The sequence below is a fragment of the Malania oleifera genome, chromosome 8, assembly GCF_029873635.1.
Source record: "Malania oleifera isolate guangnan ecotype guangnan chromosome 8, ASM2987363v1, whole genome shotgun sequence".
NCBI classification, from domain to species: domain Eukaryota; kingdom Viridiplantae; phylum Streptophyta; class Magnoliopsida; order Santalales; family Ximeniaceae; genus Malania; species Malania oleifera.
In genome coordinates, this window is record NC_080424.1 from 62,789,127 (window position 1) to 62,813,770 (window position 24,644).

General features: G+C 36.2%; 1 protein-coding gene and 1 non-coding gene across 2 annotated transcripts; both read left to right on the forward strand.

The window, feature by feature from the left end:
- The first annotated feature begins 408 nt into the window (after positions 1–408).
- On the forward strand, positions 409–23,919 carry LOC131161378 (origin of replication complex subunit 1B-like). The gene is made up of 16 exons (XM_058117114.1): positions 409–1,363; positions 1,489–1,624; positions 3,208–3,360; positions 3,444–3,584; positions 3,667–3,818; positions 3,896–3,995; positions 4,124–4,246; positions 4,328–4,489; positions 4,603–4,660; positions 4,776–4,954; positions 5,117–5,231; positions 21,529–21,599; positions 21,768–21,863; positions 22,496–22,572; positions 23,293–23,376; positions 23,612–23,919. The coding sequence occupies exons 1-16, from the start codon at positions 573–575 to the stop codon at positions 23,673–23,675; spliced, it is 2,502 nt and encodes an 833-aa protein (XP_057973097.1). The 5' UTR covers positions 409–572; the 3' UTR covers positions 23,676–23,919.
- LOC131163238 (small nucleolar RNA snoR28) lies at positions 3,268–3,345 on the forward strand. Its single transcript, XR_009139013.1, has one exon. It is a non-coding gene; the product is annotated as a small nucleolar RNA snoR28 (small nucleolar RNA).
- Positions 23,920–24,644: the final 725 nt, after the last annotated feature.

Genomic DNA, 24,644 nt, shown 5'->3' on the forward strand with positions numbered 1-24,644 from the left:
GGGACTCGTAATTTTAACAAAATAAAATTTATTGGGCTCTTTTAACAAAAATAACCTTTATTTTTCATAAAGTTCTTAAAAATTTATTGAATATTTTTATTTTCTATAGTGGCTATATGGCTATATTGCATGCTATATTTTTACTATCCATATTATATATATATATATATATATATATATATATATCTTATATCAATCGGTTTTTTGATTTTTTTCGGTTCGGTTTCAACATAAAACTGAAACTAAAACCGAAATCAAAACCAAATATTTTTATTTTTGGAAACCGCAACCGAAACCAAAAATCGAAAAATCGAACTGTTTATGGTTTCGATTCAGTTTCGATTCGATTTTTGGTTTTTCGGTAATTTTTGTAGACCCCTAGCAGCAAGCAAGCAAGCAACCCTAGGCCTGGCCCTGGCTCGTAAAGGGCGGACCCTAAGGACCCCAAGCGGTTCAGTGCTTCCCGAGTCTCTGCGGAAGAGCCACTGCAGAAGTGGACTCTACCACAGGCGCCTCCTCGACGTCGTCGTCCTTCGCCATTGCTCAACGGAACAGGTGATGTTTGCACAGCCATGGCGGAAACCCCACAAAAACCAACCGTACAATCTTCAAGAAAACTAAAGCAACCCCCTCAATTAAACCCCAAAATGTCACCTTCAGCCTCTATTGTCCCGCCGACCCCACAAAGCCTAACTCCTCGCCGATCCTCTAGGCGAATCCCTGCGCCAGAAACCGTAGCCCCTCGGAGATCATCGCGACGACAAATATCACTGGGGTTTAATCAAAACACTCCTGAAAAAGCAAATGATAATGTCGAAAATTCCACCACAAAGAGCCCGGTATCTGCTAGAAGGCGGGAGAGGTTGAAGTGTTCGTTCTCTCCAGTCTCGCCTGACCAATCCGATGCCAGGAAGAGAAAGAGAGGCGACAAGGCAAAGGTGGTTAAAACCAGGGGTGGGATTTTGAGGAATGTAAATGGTGAGAAGAAGAAGAAGCGGGTGTATTATAAGAAGGTTGTGTATGATCAAGGTGAGTTTGAGGTTGGAGATGATGTGTATGTGAGGAGGAGGGAAGGGGTGAGCTCGGATGAGGAGGATCCTGAGCTCGAGGAGTGTCGAGCGTGCTTTAAAGCTGGGAGGGCTGTGATGATAGAGTGTGATGATTGTTTGGGTGGGTTCCATTTGAAATGCTTGAAGCCACCCCTGAAGGAGGTTCCAGAAGGGGATTGGATTTGTGAGTTTTGTGAAGCTCGAAAAATGGGCAAGTCAATAGAGTTTCCGACGCCTCCGAAGGGGAAGAAGCTGATGAGATCAGCAAGAGAGAAGCTTCTTTGTAGTGATTTATGGGCTGCTCATATTGAAAGGTTCAATGTTCACACATCCAAACCAAAATACAAGTTACATTGTTGATTATTCTATTGTTATTTTTCATGTAACATATGTGTTTGTGTGTGTGGTGGGTGGAACTTGATTTGTTGGGGATTTGCAGTCTATGGAAAGAGGTGGACAATACGTATTGGTGTAAGGTGCGCTGGTATATAATTCCCGAAGAGACTGCAGCGGGAAGGCAACCTCATAATCTGAGGAGGGAACTTTATGGCACCAATGATTTTGCTGATATTGAGGTGATATATGCTTTCCTGTTGTAATTGCATTTTCTATATTTTCATTTCTTTTCGAGGAAAATGGTTACTTGGAAATCTTTCAATTGTCAAGTGTCCCCAATTAAAGGAAAATTCTTGTGCCCATTGAATGAATTATTATGTGATGAACCTTTAACAGAAACCTATTTTATTTTTCTAGTGTAACTTCTGCAATTTTCCTTCATGAACACAAATACATTTCTAAAATTGCACTCATAACTAATCAATGCATATGTGCTCTAGATTTCTCTCTCTCTCTCTATGATGGTGCAAGCATATGATTAAATGACAATGCAGAATTTGGAATTCATTGTACATATGTGAAGTTTTCCTCAGTTGAAATATATTTGGACTAATATTATTTTTTAAGATAAAAGAAGAAATTTATCAAGAAGAGAAGAATACATAACATTATTATATTATGAAAGCTAGTGACGTGGTTCTTGATTTAGAGAAGAATGAATGTGAAATTTAAATGTACCTTTATTTCTTAAGGATACGGCTGTCTTTTTCATCTCTAATTTCATACCCTTACCCTTATGACACCATTTAGTAACATCTAAGATTTTAAAACCTGGTAAAATTATACATTCTGAATAAGTTGTGGTTCTTAAAATTAAAATTGCTTGTCCTCAAATGGGAAGCATCAAGTTTAGATGCACAGGCTTAAACTTCTAAGCATATGGCTCCACTCGACCTCATATTTTTGTATTTATTGTTGAAAGCATTCTAAACTTATCTTTTCTTGGCATGTTGTGATATGTAAAGACTGGAAAATTATGTTGACAGGTAGCAGACCACCCTTTATTGATAGGAAATCTTTTATTTGTTATTGTGAATGTCCAGCATAAACCATAAAGAAAGAGGGTAAGTGATAAGTGAGTAAAAATTTCTCTATTCAGGTGATCTTATATCCATTGAATACTCATGGCAGTACTTATTTTCTCTTCACATCCCTGTGATGGCTGTAAGAGGTCCTTACATTTAACCTCCATAGATATACAAAGGCGATTTTAATGCCAAATAATTAAAATGTCTATTATGAGATTAACACTTCCAAATAACATAATTCAGAGCCATAAGTCATGTGCCTTATGAGCACCTTTTCGCCTTGTAAGTTTCAAGAGCTTTTAGTCTATGTCTGTATGGTGCTACAGTTCTATCGAGAAACAAAAAGCAGTGTCACAAGGCCTAAGACACCACTGTTTTTAGTTCAGCTTATAGGGATCCTTTTCAACATAATTATCATATTTATTGTGTCTGAGGTTCAACTTATTGTTAGTAAGTTTCTTGTCAGATTTGGTAGGGAACCACGTAAATGCATTTGGTTATTATTCTCATAGTTTAACCCCACTACAATGCCTTAAGGGTTGTAGGGCTTCTCAAATTGAGGCCTGTTAAGTAAGTGCTAATGTAGTACGATTATAAAAATCGCATAAATTATTTTGGTTACAATTCTTTCTCTGCTTGCTTTTCTCATAATTTTAACTTCAATAAATTTTTAAGAGAGGCGGGGCTCTTTGGCTTGAAACCTGATAAGTGTGTGAATACATTCGTTGCTGCAGATGGAATGCATTCTTAGGCATTGTTATGTCATGAACCCAAAAGATTTTGCGAAGGCCAACAATGAAGGGGATGATGTCTTTCTATGTGAATATGAATATGACATACATTGGCTGAGTTTTAAGCGTCTCGCAGATATTGATAAGTGTGAAGAGGTGAGCATTTCAGAAGACAGATTGCAGGATCTATGAAATCAAACGAGATCTAGCATTTATAATGGGTTTACTTTGTTTTGTAGGATAAGGAAGAACCTGACAGTGATGAAGATTGGAATTCTTGCAAGGATTCAGAATCTGATACAGAAGAGGACATGGCATGCGAAGAGCAGAACATGAAAAATTTAGTCATGAGACCTTCCTCGGCTCATGAATTAGCTGCAGTATGGGCACTGATCTCTATCTCTGGCTTTTAGCTGTGGTTGCTTGGAAAATTATATTAATCAATTATCTAATTAATTACAGAACTCAAGGAAGGGATGGATCTTTGGACTCCAGAAAATAGGGACTAAAAAAATTCCAGCGCATGTGAGATGCCAAAAGCCAACTGAACTTGAAAGAGCAAAAGCAACACTTATGTTGTCGACTTTGCCCAACTTCCAACCTTGCAGAAACAAGTACGTGAGAATTGAAATACTTTGGGTTCCATTTTATGCACATTGGTTCCTAATAGTGGACATATGTTTGTGTACAGAGAAATGGAGGAGATAACTGCATTTATAAAAGGTGCCATCTGTGATTATCAGTGTCTGGGACGCTGCCTTTATGTTCATGGTGTGCCTGGAACTGGCAAGGTATGATGTAGTGGCTTCCAACAGTAAATATTTTCACATAATTTCTAAATGATTGTTCGTTCTTTAGATATGTTTGCTTCTTAAATGGGTGTTACTTATATGTTCTTTTTAATTACTACAAACTGCAGACAATGAGTGTTCTTGCAGTAATGAGGAATCTGAGGTCTGAAGTTGATGCAGGAAGTATAAAACCCTACTGTTTTGTGGAGATTAATGGTCTAAAATTGCCTTCGCCAGAAAATATTTACAGGGTAAGGTTTTAAACGAAATGATTTGCATTTTGTGGCTTCATCCTTGCGTTACCCAATTAATTTTACCCCAATTTTTCTCAGGTTATATATGAAGCATTAAGTGGACATAGGGTAGGTTGGAAAAAGGCTCTCCACTTGTTGAATGCACGATTTTCAGATGTAAACAGCGTAGGCAAAGAGGATAATCGGCCTTGTATTCTACTAATCGATGAACTTGATCTTCTTGTAACAAAAAATCAGTCGGTAACCTATGTGCTTCATGATTTAAAAATTTACCGTGAATAATTTGAAGTCATGCTTTTAAAGTGACCGTAAATCTCAGAAACTAATAGATACATTACCCCTGCTTATAACAGGTTCTATATAACATCCTTGACTGGCCTACTAAGCCACATTCCAAATTGGTTGTGATAGGTAGAAATTTTCTTCACAGCTGTATAATCTCCTACTAAAAATTTTACTGGAGTTATTTATTTATTTATTTGGTGGTTTTATGGATGGTAATTATGTTATTCTCTTCTCTGTTTAGGCATAGCAAATACTATGGATCTTCCAGAGAAGTTGCTTCCACGCATTTCTAGCCGTATGGGAATTCAAAGGGTTTGCTTTGGACCCTATAATTACCAACAACTTCAGGAAATCATTTCAAGTCGCCTTAGAGGAATTGAAGCATTTGAAAAACAAGCTATAGAATTTGCTTCAAGAAAGGTTGTTGTCTTGTCCTATGCTTTTCATCATGGAAGTTGCTTTTGGGCCTTTGGTCCTTGCCTTTTGATTTGCTAAAATGTTGCACATAGCAACAATCATTTTCCATATTGGACTATTAGGATTTTTTTAAGTTTCACTTTGACAATTTTGTATGTTATTCAGGTAGCAGCTATTTCAGGAGATGCACGTCGCGCTCTAGAGATATGTAGGCGTGCAGCAGAACTTAAAGATTTTTGTATTAAGAAACTAGGCTCTCTTTCCAATTCTGCATCTGCAGGTAGATTATTTCTTTTTTCACTAGATTTCGTTATTTATTGGTTGGGATTAGAAAGATCTCAAGTTGGAAATTATCTTTGAATTTTCAGCAGTTGGATAATGGTTGGCTTATTTATTTATTTTCTCTTGATTTTGTTCTTCATCTGTTGAAATTAGAAAATATCTCAAGCTGAAATTTGTCTTTGAATGTTCAGCAATTGTTTAATCGTCATGTTATCTATGTTATGCCTTCCTGCATATTCTTTAGAATGTTATTGCCATCTTGATATGAGTTTTATGCTAGAATTCATTTGTATGACAAACAGAGTTATCATTGCTATATCATGCTTTGGTTGGATTCTTATGTCAAACAAAAGCATCATTTATGATCCAATATTTTGTGTGCATTCAAAGATGGAACCACTTATGCAGAAGTGCTTTTCAGAAAGTGTTGAATTTAAGTAGTTCCGATGATAAATATTGAACTGGAAAGGTGCTGAAAGTTATTAGTGGTGTTTGGTTGTGTTTAAAATAAGTGGTATTTGGATTACTTTTATTATAGGGTACTATATGATTATTTTTAAAGATATTTTAAATTACAAATATTAATATTTTTAATTAACAATTTCATTAAAAATTATTTTAATTATTTATGATTAAAATTTATATATTTTCTATTAACAAAATAATATAAGATTATTATTTTTTATTAACAATAATTATATTAAAAAATAATATAATATTATTTTGATTAATCTTGTTCTTAATTTTTAAGTATAACATATGATTATCATATTAATTTATGTTAAAATAATATTATTAATTAAATTATTGTTTTTAATTTTTAAAACTAGTTTAAATTAATAGATGATTCTTCTTCTTCATTCTAGAATTGAATTGTGTTTCATTAATAATTAATATATTATAATACATAATAAAACAATATATGATTATCTTATAATGTATTTTTAAAATTATAAAATAGCCACTAAATTTGCTTATGTTTACAAAATTGACGACAATTATGAACAATGCTTCTTATAAGTGGCTAAAAAGTTATTTTAGATTGCTTCTCAAAATTCACTTAAATAGTTCTCAAAAAAGTAGTTTTGGAAAAGCATTTTTTGCAATAAGTGTTTGTTGTAGTACGACTGTACGAGTCCAACACCACATTTTTTTTTTTTTGTGAAAGTGTTTATTTTAAGTTATAAGTACTATAAGCACTTTTTTTAAGTGCTTCCAAACGGGGGCTTAATAAAATGAGTATATCACTTTGAATTTGGTTTTGGTCACATCTTCAACTACTCTTGGATGATTGCTTGCTTTTGCCATATGAATTTTTATTTTATTTTTTTATTTATTATATTAAGAGTATATGAGGTGTATCCCATTTATAAAACAAAAAATGTTAATGGTCTAGAGATGTTATATAATGATTTCACTTCTCATATTTTATGCATCAATTGATGACGAGGTAGACTTTTTTCTTAGAAGAAGGTAAGAAGAAATATATTAGCCCAAAAGGGAAATTGTACAGATTACAACTTAGGATCTTCCAAATCTTGTACCAGAAATCTTACGGTTAACATCGTCTGCAATATAAAAGATTACAGTGTCACTAATTAAAAGCAATGTTTTCAAAAATTCTTTTCTTTGCTCCTCCAAATGTGATAAACACTTGAAGCAAAAGGGATGTAGCACAAATCTGCTTTAGGGCTAGAATTCAAACTGATGAGCCTTTCCAGCTCCTCCCAGATGACAATGGGATTAGGAAATTATAGAGTACAAGCAGCTTTTTCATATATCCATTTTGAATATCAATATTGAAAAAACAAGTGACTTCTTGATTCTATTTCAGCCTTGCAAAAGAAACATTGCTGGTGCTGGTCTAAAGCAAATTCCATTTTGCTATGTTGTCCGATAATTCAAACAGCCAACCACAAAATAAAGCCTTGCCTTGGAATACAGTGTTTAAACTAGAGGAATCTGTCCAAGGAACAACAGGGCCTTTCTCTCTTACAACGTCCCAAGAGATGTCTAGAATTTCTTGAGTTGCCTTCACAGACACTGGACATTCTTCTAGGCCAAGACCAAATCCCAATTCTAATGATTCAGACGACTTTTGCTTTTAAAGGGAGAAAAAAACTCATTATAGATCTGGGGACCAAATATATGTCAATAAGAGGTTCAAAAGGATGCCAATTATCAGTAAACAGGAAGATATTACTACAATTGTGTACACAGGAAGATATTACTACCATTGTGATGGAGGACTGCCTACATCTTTTAGGCTGCCCATTTGGCACACTTATTCTAGCCCTAGATATAGGAAATTGTGTTTGTATTATATTTTCTTTCGTATTGTGTAATTTCCTATTTTATTGGGGTTTTAATATAAGTTACTTGGATGGTGGTTGTTTGAATCAAATTATAATTTCAGCTTCTCTCTCTCTCTCTCTCTCTCTCTCTCTCTCTCTTGTGCAGCCCGCCCTTTAGTCCCTTTCTTCTTCCTTTCTCTGTATTGTATCTAATTCTCTTTCCGTCTCTCTCTTTTCTTCACTCTGTTGGCCTTAGAGTAGAGTCTAGGGAGGGGGGGGGGGGTGAATGGACTCTTTTGCATATTTAGGCTTTCCTCTACAAAATAATAATTTTTGGCAAGATACAAGCAATTATATCACAATATAAAGAACATAAATCATGCACAAGACGTAAATCAAAGAGTATAGGGAAGAGAAGCTTGACAAACGATATTAACGTGGTTTAGCCCCTTGCCTACGTCCATGCCTTGAGACACACTCAAGGATTCTCAATTCACTATCAACCTCCTTCACCGGCGGAGAAGCCTTTACACAACAAGGGAACAAATCTCTTAGCGCTCACCAAGAGCCTTCACACGGGAATCAATCCCTTTCGTTCATAAAGAGCCACAAGGTTCACCAAAAGTCCTTGCAATTTGGTTCACCAAGAACCTACAACCATGGTTCACCAAGAACCCTTCGCAACTCGGTTCACCAAGAACCCTTTGCAACAAGAAGATGAAATACAAAGACAATGCTCCTTGAATGAGCTGATATTTAATACAATCAAAATCCTCACACTAATCTCTCAAGTAATGAATCATACAAGTATAAGGAGCAAGAGAGATTTTGAGCATTGGAATGATGAACTAAGTGCAAAGTGCTTGTGAATGATAATCACTAAATGTTAATTACTAAGATCAATCTTTAAACAAGTGTTTGGACTTGTATTTATAGGCAAAGTGGAGTACTAGCCTTTTTATGGCCGTTAGACTTTTAATATAATTGTTTACTTTGAAAACTAGCCGTTGAGGCTTGAATCCCGACACAAACCATCGACTGTTTAACCTAATTAGTCGATTGTTTACCGCAATTAGTCGACTAATTACCTCAATCAGTCGACTGTTTCATTTGGGCGACATTCTGCCTGAAACTGTTGACTGTTTACCCCAAACTGTCGACTGATTACCCAAATCAATGAAAGTTTTCAACATGAAAGTTGTGGGATTTTTTCTTAACTTTTTGTAGATACCAAGATTGCGCTTTTTGGTGTTTTCTAGCAAAAATTATGCTCCAAATACTGAAGGGTGTTCAGGAAATTTGAGAGGTGCATAACTGAGGTTTTAAACCCAACCAGGACCAAGCTTTTAAATGATTATATTACTAATATGATTGAAAACTTGTCCCATATAAAAATACGTTTGAGTAAAGGATTTTTTTATAAAACTCTTTGTTTTGTCTTTGAAAACCATTAGTATTAAACTTATGACTTAGTGATATCCTATGTACTCTTACAAACTAGTATGGACATGCAATTTACTCAACTCTTACTCAATAAACATGTGTGAAACAAAACTACGAGGGTTATAGCAAATACTACCTCTAACACTTACCATTACATATGTTTCTACATTAGCTTCCATTGGTATGTGCTCGAGCTCTTCCATTTGAGTGTCCTCTTGATATTTGCCTATTTGATTGTCCACTTGATCTTTGATTATGAGAATGTTTGCTTGATCTTTGCACAAAACCCATATCTGTGTGATTTCGCCACTTATTTCTCTTGGATGTGGTCTTCAAGCATACCTACAAAACAGAATTAAGTAACATGTTTCGGTACCCATTCTTTCTTGGGTCCTAGGGTGTTAGTCTACTTAATAACCCATTTGTACTTACTTTCTTTTTCCTCTATTACCTCTAAAAGGACAAGTGTAGCGAATATGTCCTTTTCTTTCACAATATAAACAAGTTTTATCTACATGCAAAGGGTTTAGTTTAGGTGCAGTGTATTCATTTGGTAGAGAACTTCTTTTGACACATAGGTTAGCTAAGCCAATAGATTTATATGAGGATAAACCATAACCTAAACCTTCTTTGTAAATTCCAATTCTTTGAGCTCCTAATAATTTGTCAAAGTTTTCTTTTCCAATAGTGAATTTATAAATAGTTTTACAGTGATCCTCAATTTTATTTTTCAAGATCATATTTTCTTCTAAACTCTTATCAATTTGATTTTTCATGTTTTCAACTTTCTTTTGAAAAGTTCATGATCTTCTTGAGCATTTTAATAAGCTCCTCATTTTTTATTTTGAAAGAGGCATTTTATTCTTTTAACATGGAACAAAGACATATTTCCTTTTGTTTATATTTTGAGTGTTTTTCTTCAAGATGCTTATTTTTTCTTTTGATCACTACTAATTCATCATACAATTTTCTACAAGTATCTCTTAATTCATCAAATGAAGGAGCATAATCGTCATTAGATCTTACCTCCTCTTCATTCTCTGTCATGAGGCAAACGTGAGTTGCTTCTTCTTCAACTTCTTCATCTGTTGAACATCCTTCTAATTCGTCCCACACCGTGGCATTCATGGCTTTGTACTTCTGGTTGTCTCCCTGTCAATAGTTGCCTTTGTTTTTGAACTGAGGACTATTAGCCATCTAATGCCCGACTTTCTTGCAATTATAGCATTTCATGCTATCATTTTTACTGGCTTCCCCCTTTCCTTTTTGCTTTCCAGTTTTCTTGTTCTGTAGATTTCTTTTGAATCTTTTCGTGAGTAGAGCAACTTCATCTTCACTATCACTCTCCTCTTCCTCAACTATTTCTTTCTAGGTCGTTGACTTTAAGGTGATACCTGTTGTCTTTTTGGGCCTTTCTTGCTCAAGTGTTGTATTTTTCTTTTTTGATCTCATAGGTCATGAGGGACCTGATCAACTCATCCAAGGTTACCTTGGAGAGATCCTTTGCTTCTTCGATTGTTGTTGATTTGGTGTGCCATGACTCCGGTAATGATCGAAGAACTTTCTGCACATTATCTTCCATAGAGTAATCCTAGCCAAGTGCTTTCAATCCATTTGTTATAAGAGTAAAACAAATAAAAATGTAGGTCCGAAAATGATATCTTCTATGTAAATCTACACTATTAGCATGTCATCCTCTTTGTGTTTTAAGAATAGAGTAGTGTCAATTTGTCCTCTTGAAAATCCATTTTCCAAGAGATATTTACTTAACCGATCATACCACGCTCTTGGTGCTTGTTTTAATCCATAAAGTGCTTTGGAGAGTTTGAATACATAATCAGGATATACATTGTTCTCAAATCCAGGGGGTTGTTTAACATAATCTTCTTCGTTTATGTACCCATTGAGAAAAACACTTTTGACGTCCATTTGAAATTACTTAAAATCCTTGTAGCAAGCAAAGGCAAGTAGCATTCTTATAGCTTCTAGTCTAGCTACCGGGGCATATGTTTCATCATAATCAATACCCTCTTGTTGATTGTACCCTTGTGCAACTAGTCTTGCTTTATTTCTTACTACATTACCATTTTCATCTTTCTTATATTCCTAAATACCCATTTTGTACCAATTATGGAAGTATTTTTGGGTTTTGGGGCTAGTTCCCATACTTTGTTTCTTTCAAATTGATTAAGTTCACCATGCATAGCCATGATCCAACTTTCATTATTTTCAGCTTCTTAAAGCTCGGAAATTTATCAAAAATCATCAAATTGATCTCATCATAGGGAATCCATCTAGAGGAGTTAGCACTAGATCACACCTTAAGAGTGGATGCAACCACATAGCTTTTGTATCCCAAATTGAACCAAAGAACTTCCTATCACCAAAAGCTTTTTAATCGGGAGAACATGTCTCTTATCACCAAAAGCTTTTTTAAGCTAAAAGAATAGTTCCTCTCTTTTTGATGATGATCAAAGGGGGAGAAGAAGGTTGGTGTTATAGGTTGGGTACTATAGGTGGGTGTATTAAGTAAAAATCTGTAGTGATGTTTAAAACATTTTTAATTAATGAAAATTAAGATTTGTCACTTAATCTATTTTAATGAAAGTTCAGTTTATTTGTTATTTGTTGTAATATAAAATGAACTTTCCCAGTTTGTATAATTGTATGCTATAGCTCCAATGGATATAAAGGATCTAGTTAAATGTTTTAATTATGACTTATATGCATATCTGGGGGAGAAAAATTTCATCTTATTTAACAATATGCATAAATTAAGGGTGAGCTTACAATTATATCCTATGAGAACACCAATGGTTTGCCATCATCTAAAAGGGGGAGATTGTTAGCCTAAGTAGCTACATGATCCTAATTGTCGTATTTTGATGATAACAACCCATTAGTGGTTCTTAGTTAATCTAATCTCTGCAATCTGCCTGCAGCATCTATTTCCCTCCCCTTTCTTATTTCCTCTTCTCTCCTCTCTTTGTTTCTCTTATAATTCTCTCAATTGTTTCTAAAGTTCTAATGCTGTCGCATCAAATCGGTGTCAGAGCAAACCTGATCACCAAGCAGACACTGGTCCTTGCCAGAAAATAAAAAATCATGGTCATGCCCTTGATTTTGAAACCCTAACTTACAGGCAGAAATTCTCGCACCTCCTACACCACCACAGACAGACACCACTGAAAACACCTCTCTTACAATTTCACCTTCACCCAACAAGGGATGTGGCCCACACACCACCTGAAGGTGCTTCTGAAATCTCAGGTTTGCCATTCTTCTCTTGACACACCACCACCACCACTCAACTCCCCAGCCCTGATCTGCCACCACCTGAAATTTCATTGCTAGAAGAGCCTTGTTGGCGGCCCATGCGCCGGCAACACGCAAGGGAGTTGCTGAATTTCTCATGTATTTTCCTGACTCATGAGATATTGCTTCCAGCTGCGTGGTATGAGGAAAATCAGGCGTTAGCGCATGATGCATGTTTTCGGAGGATAATTACAAAGCTAACATTGGATTTAGACTTATTTGGTGCTGTTTCAAAGCTGTTTTTGAGGATTTGTGGAAATGGGAGTTGAGACATTGTGCGACTATGCTGAAAACTTGATAGTTATCGCAATTTGTGTTCAGGATCTTTAGTGAGGTAACAAAATTTCCAATTCATTTTGATTAATGTTTGCCTGATTAGAAAAAAATAGTAATTTGCATAATTCCAAGTTTCTTGTTACCATTTAAAAAAAAGTCTGCCCTTTGTATTTTGAATTCTTGTAGCTAATTCATTGCTTGAATCCTTGTTCATACCCATACTTCTTGTCATATTATATAGGAGTTAGGACCATGTCAATATATATGCATCATGTTCAATAGCTTCATGTATGTGCATCATGGTAATTTAGGATTCATATCACTTGTAGTCAAGTTTAGTCTTCCGTATTATCATTGTACCTTATTGCATTACGCATGGCTACCAACAAAAACATTGAACCCGTTCCTGGTGAACTTGCACAATTGATTCCCTTTGTCTATTTGGGTACATTCTTCAGGATGCGGTGGGCCAAAAATTAGAGTACATCATGCAGTTTCCCCAGGCCATAAAGTTGTTTGGTAGATGGCTTAGAACAATTAATTTTAGCCTAGGGCATTCTTTCTACTCCAAGAGTTCTTGTAGCACCTAATAAGATGAGTCGGACTTCAAAACAGACCATTAGACCAGTATAGTCCCTCCATCATCAGTTTAATCTGAAGTCTAGATTTGTGGAAGGTAACTTTGAGGAGTTTGACAATTTAGGGTACCAACCTAACCCTAGGCATGTTCGCATTCCCCCTAGACATGATCAGTATGACTATGGAGATGCTTCAAAATGAATGAAGATAGATGTGCATACCTATGATGGAAATTGGACCCAAATTCCTTTTTTGATTGGGTAGGAGTGCTGGAGGATTACTTTTGAGTGGTACCGTAGTAAGCTATATTGAGCAATTTGAGGGGTTAGTGCTTAGGCTTTGTATTGTTGAGGTCATGCATCAACTATGACTAGGTCCATCAATGATCTTAAGGAGGATGTTAGGAAAGAGGTTGAATTGTTTTTACCTAAGTCTTTAGAGGCAACTTATTGTATAGTTCTTGCCATAAAAAAATACCTCAAGATTCCTTATAGATCTTCATCTTCGTTGAGTGAGCCTCATCATTTCAAACCCTTTCCTTAGTCTAGGTCTATCATCCCTCCCTTTACGCTTATAGAGAGTTTTGTGAAGCAAATAGAGTCCCATCATATGTTTGTTTGCTCTAGCGGGTCTTGTATTCCTCAGGCTAGTAGCTAGATGTCACATTGCTGCCCCTTGTTCCCAACGAGCCTTAGCTTTAGTGTTGCATTGATGTCATGCTTGATTGTGAAGATTTGGTTGTGGATTCTGTTGAGTACTTAGGATAGGTGTGAGCTCGTTGATGAATTTGAGGAGGGTTAGTGAGGTTAGGTGTGAAAAGTGCAAATGGACCACTATTTTCTACACTTTCATTTTTGATTTGGAGATAGGACATGCAAGCTAGTTATTGATGAGAATATTAGCATGAATGCGATTTCTAAAGCTGCTCTAGGAGGTGCCGCCATAAGTGAGGGGTTTTCTAATAAAGTTAGGAGGTGCCGCCCTCTTTTACCCAAAAAAAAAAAAAAAAAGGAAGCTGCTCTAGGAAGATTGAACCTTAAAAGAGAACAACACCTTCATCCTTTTAGAGTGAATTAGGTAAAAATTGGACAAATCTATGTGTCACTGAGAGGTGCCTTATACCCATCCAAATTGGAGTTTATAAGGATAATGTTTACTATGATGTACTCCCTATGGATGTTGCTCATGTCCTATTAGGGCATCCATGGTTATTTGATCATGATGTAACCAATCATAGTAGGGAAACCACTTATTTGTGTAGGCATAAAGATAACAAGATCATTTTGATCCCTATCAAGCTCACTCCTAAGGACTCCAAGCTTAGAGATAAGAATGCTCTTCAAATCCTAGTTCAGAGAAGCAGTCACTTGGTAGATCTTTAGGCTTTTGAACGAGAGTGCTTAGAAAATAGGTGTATTTTAGCAATTGTTGCTTAATAAGTTTTTTGTGAGGATCAAGAGTTTCCATGTGAATATCCACCAGAGGCAGGAGAGCTATTAGTTGAGTTCTATGATGTAGTTCCCAATAAGTTAACTAGTGAGCTACCACCTATACGAGACATTTAGTATGCCGTAGATCTCCATCTAGCTTCACAATTACCTAATTTGCTATAATATAGGATGAACTTGAAGAGCATGCTGATTTGAATAGGTAGGTAGGAGAACTCCGTGACAAAGACATTGTGAAACATAGCATTTATCCTCTATAGTAACAATTCTTCCAACTTTGAAAGGATGGAGCTTGGAGGATTTGCGTGAATGGGTAGAATTATCAATAAAATTACCATCAAGTATAGGTTCCCTTTACCTATACTTGAGGAAGTTGTCTCTAGTTAGTACTCCAAGATTGACCTTCATGATGGATATGGAAATGTGTGGAAAATGGCCTTTAAGACCTAGGATGGTCTATTTTAAGTGCCTGGTCATGCCCTTTGGATCTCCATAGCTCCCAACACTTTTATGAGAGTTATGACATGTTTTGAAGTCAATTCATATGAAAATTCCTAATGTTCTATTTCATTGTTATACTAGTCTAGAGTAAGACTAGGGAGGAGCACTTGATACAATTTCATGAGGTCTTTGTACCTTTTGAGGAAAGCCAAGTTATTTGCAAAGTTCAAGAAGTGCATCAGGATCAGGGAATAGCTACTATCCTGATAAGCTTAGAGCCATTAGAGAGTAGCCTAAGCCTAGAACTTTTATTGAGGTTTGTAGCTTTCATGGCGTAGTTACTTTCCATAGGCCATCCATAAGCCTTTTTGGCACCATCATGGCTCCCATCACTGGGTGTTTGAAGTCAGGGGAGTTTCATTGGACCCCCCCTAGCTCCTAAAGCTTTTAGAGATGTCAAGCAGAAGGTGATTCTGCACTTTGGCATCTTTACTTTACTACTCCCTTTGGGTTGGCTTGTGATGCGTCTGGGGTAGGTATATGGGAGGGTTCTAAGTCAGGAGGGACACACTATAACATTTCTTAGTGAAAAACTCTCAAATTCTAAGAGGGATATAGCATGTATAATGAAGAGTTTTATGCTGTTATGAGAGGCTTTCAACATTGGACATATTACTAGTTATCCCAAGATTTTGCACTCTTTTTTGACCACTTTTTTTTGTGATATTTGAGCTCAAGAGAAGTAGTTTAGTGCGAAACATGCTGGTTGGGTATTAAACATTGTTCTGATCTTGAGAATAAGGCGGCTGATGGCATGAGTTATTCTCCATATCATGAGAACTGAAGTCATTGAAAGGATGGGTATTCTACTTGTCCAGATTTTGGGCTTATCTTTAAGGAGATGAATGAGGGCCATCGTTTGTAAATTTCATTGTCTGCGAGGGACTCCTATTTAGAGATACTAGGTTATGCATTCCTTATAAGGGATCTCTTAGTTTGGGAAAATTGCATTTTGAACGTTTTGCTGGTAATCTAGGAAGGGATAAATCCATTGTGTTAGTTGAGGATGGGCTTTATTGGCCTTCCTTTAAGGGGGATGTTTCTAGGATAGTGTCTCAGTGTTGTATCTATCATTTAGCCAAGTCTAGGAGAGACTACTTTGGTCTCCTCTTCCATTACCAAACATACCTTGAGAGACTTAAGTACGGATTTTGTTCTTGGACTCCTTGCAACAGTTCCGGGACATATTCCATATTTGTTGTTGTTAATAGTTTTTCCAAGATGGCACATTTATCCCAGGTAGTAAGACTTCTGAATTCTGATGCATCCGATTTGGCTAAATTATTCTATAAAGGGATCATCAAATTGCATGGGTTGTCAACTTCCATGGTGTTTGATAGGGATATCAAGTTCTCTAGTTACTTTCGGAAGACACTTTCAAAAATTTGTGGGATTTACTTGATGTTTCTTCTACTCGTGGCCCCCAAATTGATGGTTAGACTGAGGTTGTGAATTGTGGTCTTAGTGGCCTACTTAGGTGTGTAGTGGAAGAAAAACAGGGAAATTGGGACTTGATGCTACCTACTGGTGAGTTTGCTAATAATAAATTTGTGAATAGGTCCACGAATAAGAGTCCTTTTGAGTGTGTGTAGGACAAGAAGCAAGACCTTGGGAAGATCTATGTTGGAGACTACTTAAGAAGAATTGGTGATTGATAATTGTTGGGTTTAGTTAGTAGATTATTATGTGTTTAGTATTAATTAGTATAGGATTATGTGTATTTGGGGATCGTTTGTAATATTTGTGTAATGTAGGGGTTTGTATGTAATTCATGTTGTTATAGGGATATGCGTAATTTGATGTGTAGTGTGTGAATAGTGGGTGAAAGCCATGTTGATGCGAACCTCAATCGACACGCGTTGAGACCCAGCAAACAATGTTGGAATGCTTGCCCAAGAAAGCTAAAATTCAGATTTTTGATAGGAAACTCCGACCCAATGTTTATAAATGAAACGTGAACCGAAAGTATAAAGTAACAAACCCTGACCCAATGATTATAACTTAATCATGAACCAAAGGTATAAAGTAACAAACCTTGACCCAATGATTATAATTAAATCACGAACTAAAGGTATAAAATTTGAACGCCACAAGAAAGAAATCCTTGATAAGTTCACAAGTTCTCTGAAGAACCAATAGAAGAAACAAAACCTCACATTTTTATTCAATGTCATTTTTTTGTAGAATGTGGCTACAAGTCTATTTATAAACCCCTCCAATTAAATTTAAATTCAAATTCAAATCAAATCAACTCAAATTAATTAATTCAAATTCAATTCAAATTCAAATTATTTAATTTAATTCAAATTCAAATTCAAATAACGTAACCCTAAAAACCTATAACTAATAAATATAAAATAGGCTCACATGCCTATACTTATTGAAATAAAAAGTCTACACTAAACACTAGGCTATGTCGTCACCCGTTGTAATGGATTGCGCCAATCCTTACATCGCTTCCTTGATCTTCTTAGCTCTTGTCCTTGTGATTGGCCCATCTGGAACTTGCAATGGATCCTTTAGTGGTGCTTGTCAATTCTCATCACATGTTGTACACAGTTAGTTGTTGATGAATTTGAATTGAAATTGAACGTGAGTTTTCCCCATTGTATTTCTCTCCTCCCTTCCCCTTTCTTCCTCTTCTAATTTCTCCATGGCTGCACAACCTTGATGCTACCCCTACATCATTGCAAACATGTAGAGTTATCAACCCAAGATATCACATAAGTCTCTGGGTGAGGCTCTGGATGAAGCTGCATTCAAGTGATCCCATTTATGGAAACCACATTCATTGGACATGTTCCATCAATGATGACTTTGCAAACCTTTTCCTTGCATTTGAGAAAGGTTTTGAAAAGCTTGAAATGGAGCTCAAAGTTTGGCAATTGGCATTCCCTTTTTCCTATAATTTGTCACCGTGTTGCTGAATTTATACATATACATATACATACTGCAGCTTTATATCACCAACAGTCCTTTAACACAATGTGCCCTTGATTCTCAATCTAATTGTGCAAAACATCAAATTTGACTCCGAATTTGTCAAGAACCTTCTTCAATTCACATGTAGTCTTGATTCTAGTGCTGCTTTGAAACATATTCACTTAAAATCACAAAGTGCAGCAGTAAACCTGATTTCCAATGCTGGCAGTGACAATTTCTGGGGTTTCGTGCCAAATTATCTCCCTTGCTTGCAATATGTTGTGTCCACAGGCAAAATATCTCCTTGCAGATCAAAATATTGTGGAGAAATCCCAAAATATCATGGCTGGAGCAAATTCTCGCAAAACTGGAACCAGGAGAAACTCGGGCAGAGTCTCACTCACAGGTCACCGGCACGTGAGCCACTGGCGGCAACTTTCTGGTAATGAGTTTTGGGGCGAAGGGAGATCAAGGGATGGGGAGTATAGTGGTGTTGGTGGTGTGATGAGAAAAGTACAGGAGATTAGGGTTTTCAAAGTGCCGGTGGCTGGAGCATGTTTTGCAGGCATGTGGTGCCACATGACTGGGCAGATGGTGATGCAATTTTGAGGGGAAGGGTTTTGAAGGTTTCTGTTTTTAATGTAATGGGTGGTGTTGCAGGATGGTGGCTGGAAAGTGGTGTTTGAACAAATGGGGACACGACTGGAATTTTGGAATTTGTTCAGAAACTGTGGAACTGCTTTTTGGTTTTTTTCTTTTTTATTTTTTTTTAACTGAAATTCAGAGAGAGGGAGAGAGAGAGCAGGATGGTGGCTGGAAAGTGGTCTTTGAACAAATGGGAATACGACTGGAATTTTGGAATTTGTTCAGAAACTGCTGAACTGCTTTTTCGGTTTTTTTCTTTTTTCTTTTTAGCTGAAATTCAGAAATAAGAAATAGAGAGAGAGAGAGAGAGAGTATTAAAAAAACTGAAGGAGAGAAGAAGATGGAAGATTGGAGGGAGTTGCTGGACAGAAGCTGCCAAGAGTCAGCAACAGAATTCAGAAATTAGAGTGAGTTGAGAGAGTTATGGGAGAGAATTAAAGAGGAGAAGGAGAAGAAGAAGAGAACAGAGAAGAAGGAAGAAGACAGAAGGCTGCTGGGCAGCAGAGAATTAGGGACGGAGCAAGAGATCAGAACAGAAAAAAGAGAAGAAGAAGAGAAGCAATCAGAAAAAGAGAGAGAATTGAGAGAATAAGGAGAGAAAATTAGAAGAAGAGTAGATGAAGGAGGGGGGGGGGGGGGGGCGCGAGAAACAGGGCAGAAGAGGAGAGAAGGGGAAGATGGGGAGGGGATTGAAGTGGGAGAATGGAGATCGAAGTTTGGCTCTGATATCAAATGATTCAGGGGCAGCATCAAGCTTCTGCAGCCATACAGAAATTAGAAGAGGGGAAGAAAGGGAAAGGGAGGAGAGAGGTACCAGGGGGAAAACTCACGTTTAACTTCAATTCAAATTCATCAACAACTACCTGTCTACAACATGGCTTTCACACACTATTTATAAGACCTCTACACACATCAAATTACACGTATTTCCCTAAAACAACATGAATTACAAACAAACCCCTACATCACACAAATATTACAAACAACCCCCAAATACACATAATCCTATACTAACTAATACTAAACACATAATAAACTACCAACTAAACCCAACAATTATCAATCCAATTCTTCTTTAGTAGTCTCCAACATGGATCTTCCCATGGTCTTGCATCTTGTCCTACATCAATGTGTGTTTGATTACAAACCTTGCACATCCATTGATCTTGTTCCTTTGCCACCAGATGCCTGTTTTTTAGAGCTTATTGATTCTTGTTCATCACATTCATGAGTTGCGTACAAAGGTTAGGCGAAAACTTGCCATGAGTAATATGGATTACAAACTTGATGCAAATGTGCATCATAGAGCTAGAGACTTTAATGTAGGCAACAGTGTCATGGTTCACGTTAGGCCTGGATGTAGAAATCCATTTAAAAAGCTCCATGCCCATGCCTTTGGCCCTTTCTCCATCCTTAAGAAACTTGGAACTAATGCATATTTACTTAATTTGCCTACTCATTTGACCATTATTTCAGATTTGAATGTGGAACATTTGACTCCTTACTGAGGCACTGCACCTTTTGCTTTGCCATTTGGTGCTTATGCCTCAGCTTCCTATTTCTCAGCCACAAGAGATGGTAGAGTCTATTTTGAATTATGAGTTCATGACGTCTCCTTATGGTGGTTTTCAACGATACTTGGTTCAGTGGGGAAGTCGTTTTGCTTCAGATGCTACATGGCTTACTATGGATGCTGTCTATGAGAGCACTTGTCAGTTGTTAGGGTTACAGTTATAGTGACACTCTACAGAGCAGAATTATTTTCAGCCAGGGGAGTATGATGGAAGACTGCCTACATCTTGTTAGCACAATTATTTTAGGTGCAGATTTGGGACATTGTGCTTGTATTAGTTTCTCCTTTGTATTGTGCAAGTTCATGTTTTATTGGGGTATTTATGTAAATATGTGTTAGAAGTAGTTGGTATAAATTCTGGTTTGTAAGTTGCTTGGATGGTTGTTGTTTGAATCAGATTGTACTTTCAGTTTCCCTCCCTTTCTCTCTCTCTCTCTCTCTCTCATCAGCCTGCCTCTTCTTTGTTCTCTCTTCTGTATCTAAGTCTCCTGTCTCTCTCTGTTCACTCTCTCGCTGTTCTCTGTTCTAACCCTGCATTCCGCATGCAGCATCTATTTCCCTCTCCTTTCTTATTTCTTTTTGTTTCCCCTCTCTGTTTCACTTCTATAATTCTCTCAATTCTCCCTCTATTGTAAAGTTCTGTTGCTGTTCTACATCATATTGCGAAGTGTACTTGAAAAAAATACGGACTTTGCTCCTGATTCCAAGCACTTTCTTCTAAGGTAGACTTGATTTATTATTTCAGCTGACCTCAGTTGTAGGCTTTGGCAAATCATGCAAACATGACAAATGAAGGTTATGTGCATGTTTGACAGCCATTTGTGTAGCTGGTGCTTAAGTAATCATGTGGCACTGTCGGTATTTTTGAAAAATAATTATAAGGCTACAGAACTTTTTAAATGTATATATATATATATTTTCCAGATTTCACCTTGTACTTAAATTTATTTATTTGTTGCAATGCCAAAAGGGGTTTGGGGAGGGGAGTGTGAGCAGAGGCATTACATATAATATGTTAAGAGTATGACAACCATGCAACAATCGATACTGTGTAGTATTCAAAATTTCTGATATTTGCTTTGCTTATGGCAAGATGCGTTATTTTTTTGTTACATATTCCTTTTTATACCATCTTTCATATATTTTATTCTGCCCTACTGAATATTTATAATTGATCGAACAGAATACAGCCATCATCTTTAGCTTCCAAAATTAGCATTTTGTCTCTCAAGAAATATTTCGTGCTTGCCCCTAATAGGCAGTTCTCGCTTAATGGATCACCATTTTGCTGCAACACAGGTAGAGCCCTTGTTGGTATGGCGGAGGTTGAAGCAGCAATACAGGAAATGTTCCAGGCACCTCATATTCAAGTGTGTAAAAATTTAACCATATGTTCAATCATGTGCTTTGAAATGTTGATGTAGAGCACAACCAAATATCTATGCATAATAGAAAGGAAGAGGATATAGTGATGAAGGATGATGTCTGCATCATTGCAGTTGTGATTTATTAACAGAATATTCCTTCTTTTATTACAGGTAATGAAAAGTTGTTGCAAATTTAGTAAAATATTCTTGACAGCTATGGTGCATGAGCTTTATAAAACCGGAATGGGTGAAACTACCTTTGAAAAGGTCAGCTTGTCAAGTTTCCCCTGTTTTGTCTGTTATTTTTGTTGCTGGTCTGCTGACATTTTGAATTCTAGTCTTTGATATCTGACACTGAACCTGAAGGCCATACTTTACGAGGGAGGAAATATCTTTTTTTGCCAGCATTCATCAAAATGCTGGAAAAATAATTGGAGGTTGTTGGCTTTTTCATTCATTCGTGCACAATTTTCTTCCCCCCATTAATTAGGAATGGTGGCATCACATGTTTTGTAAGTCTCCTTGCTGGGAGGTTTTGGTTGAACCCAATGCATTGTTTGTGAAGTCATGGCAAGAAGCTACTTGCGAATGCTTGGGTTTCATCACTGCACGTTTTGCTTGTCTCTCGGAGGGTTAGTTGGGAGATCTTAGACTTATTTTAGACTCATTATTTTTCTCTTTTTAAAAGAAGAACAATATAGAATGAAGATTGTAATTGCTGGCCACTGGAAGACTGAGCATTGCTGAAGCATATCTGATACTAGTAGTGCATTTAGTTCAGTACATCCATTTAATCATATATATTCTTTTAGAAATGCTCGATATATAAAACCAAGCATTTTGTATGTGGGTGTTTCTTGTAAACTAATTACAGTTTTTCTTTGGTGAACTTGTTGCAGTTGGCAATTGTAGTTTCATGTCTCTGTACGAGCAATGGAGTAGCATTTCCTGGGTGGGATACACTCCTGAAAGTTGGGTAAGCTAAAAGTATTAATAAGGTGAAACATGAATGAGTATTCTATCCAGTAATGGCTCTTCTGAAATGCATTTTGGACATCTCATTGCGGCCATACGTTGGGTTGTGACCGAGTTAAATTGGGTACTTAAACAAGCTATTTGAACTTGAAGAGTCTATTGAAGCACAAGCCTCTGGAAGGCACAGAGAAATCAATTATCATTTGTATGCTTTGTATAGCCATTTTTTTTTTTTATTTTTAAATTTGTTAGATTGTGCAGGGGAAGGGGAGGGAGAAAGGTCCAGGGAGGAGTTGAACCTGGGCCAGTGGCCTATAATAGGGTTGCTGGTCAGCACCCTAGCCACAGGGCTGCTCCATTGCCCTTGTATAGCCATTTATAGTAATCATATTTTGCTTTATGAAAGCATTTGAAATGAGTGTATCCAACTTCAAATGTGTGAACAAGATTTTTTTTAATTATTATTATTTTTGATCATGCTGTCTTTTTTATATTGAACTGTTTTTTCCCTCATTGATGTTTTGTGCGATTCTGTTTTTTAACAATATATTTATGTGCTTTTAAATGCCATGGATCACAAAAATGAACGATTTTTGTTTCAGTTTGGTTTACAATATAAAAGTATGAGCAGTGCATATAGCACACTGATGATAAAAATTTCAATCTTTATACAAACGGAAATACTAAAAAACTTTTCTTCATCATGGATGATTTTGGGCAGCTGTAAGTTGGGTGAATGCAGAATCATTATCTGTGAAGCGGGAGCAAGACACAGGTTGCAAAAATTGCAGCTCAATTTTCCAAGGTTAGTTTTCTTATGTTCCTGAAAACAATTATCTCTGTTCTGGTTTTACCATCTCTCCTTACCCTTTACTTTTGGTAATGGGTGCTGTTAAACATGGTAAAAATGCAAGATATTATGTGGCAGCCTGTAATTAAACCATAATGTTGATCACTTCTCACAGGGCATATTTTTCCTTTTTCCTTGCATACTTGAGCAGCATTTTGTTTTAACCAATTTTATTTTTGCTTCATGGCAGTGACGATGTTGCATTTGCATTGAAAGGCAGCAAGGAGATTCCTTGGTTAGCTAAGTATTTGTGATTTTAAAATTTAGATAAACATATTAAAGTTTTGATTTCATATTCTCACTTGTATTAATATTTATTCTACTCAATGGATGTTGCATCCTTATTTTTGATCCCATTTTATTTTTTATTTCTTTATAATATTGTATTATGTAATCGTCATCAAAGATGAATCCTTTTGTTGATGGTAATCTCATTTTCATATGTAAAAGCTCTTGGGTTTTTTCCTTTCCATAATATTCATCTAAACTCTTGGCTTATTCCCTTTGGTTTAAATTGTTGCTATGTATCAAAGACCATGTTGAGGGGGAAAAAATGTCCTGGAAGCAATTGATGTTCTTCCCTAATGATGTTATCCATCAGCTAAGTGAGTTCCTAAATATACCAACACAAGCAAATAATGTAAATGTTAACCTTTAAGATCGCCTAGAACTTGAAAAATATTGGAGAAATGAAAATGCAAAGGAATATGCGCGCGCGCGTGCACACACACACACACACACATACACACAATATTTATCTGTTAAATAGAATTTTAATCATTAGAATAAATTTTTTTAATGATATTTGATGTAGAGAAAATATAATGAAAAAATATTCTTGATTCAAATTAGCTCTTAATGTAAGAATTTATAAGTAAATATAGGAATGTTAAACATGTTGTGGGTGGTCCAAAATTAGGATAACAACATCTTGAAAAATAAATATACATGACTTTTTTTTTTTACCATATTATTAACTAGTAGAAAAAAAATGTGATGTGTTATAAAAGATGTAAAAAAATAATAGAAAAATAAATGGAGACAATAGAAACTTTTACATGGTTCGGATGTACATACTTCACGAGCGGATGGAATCAAAGTTTCACTATTTAAGAGGAATTATAATATGATATGGATCTGATTTTGTATATCCTTCTCATTTTCTTTTATATCTCTCGTCTTTCTTTCCGTTACTTTCTTATTTCTCTACTACAAGTGCCATC

What these genes read in the sequence shown, in the direction of transcription:
- LOC131161378 (XM_058117114.1), top strand. Translation starts at nt 573, where the DNA reads ATGGCGGAAACCCCACAAAAACCAACCGTACAATCTTCAAGAAAACTA. An exon ending in TTCCAACCTTGCAGAAACAA is followed by an intron (nt 3,819 to 3,895) that starts GTACGTGAGAAT and finishes GTTTGTGTACAG; the next exon opens with AGAAATGGAGGAGATAACTG. An exon ending in TCCAGGCACCTCATATTCAA is followed by an intron (nt 21,600 to 21,767) that starts GTGTGTAAAAAT and finishes CTTTTATTACAG; the next exon opens with GTAATGAAAAGTTGTTGCAA.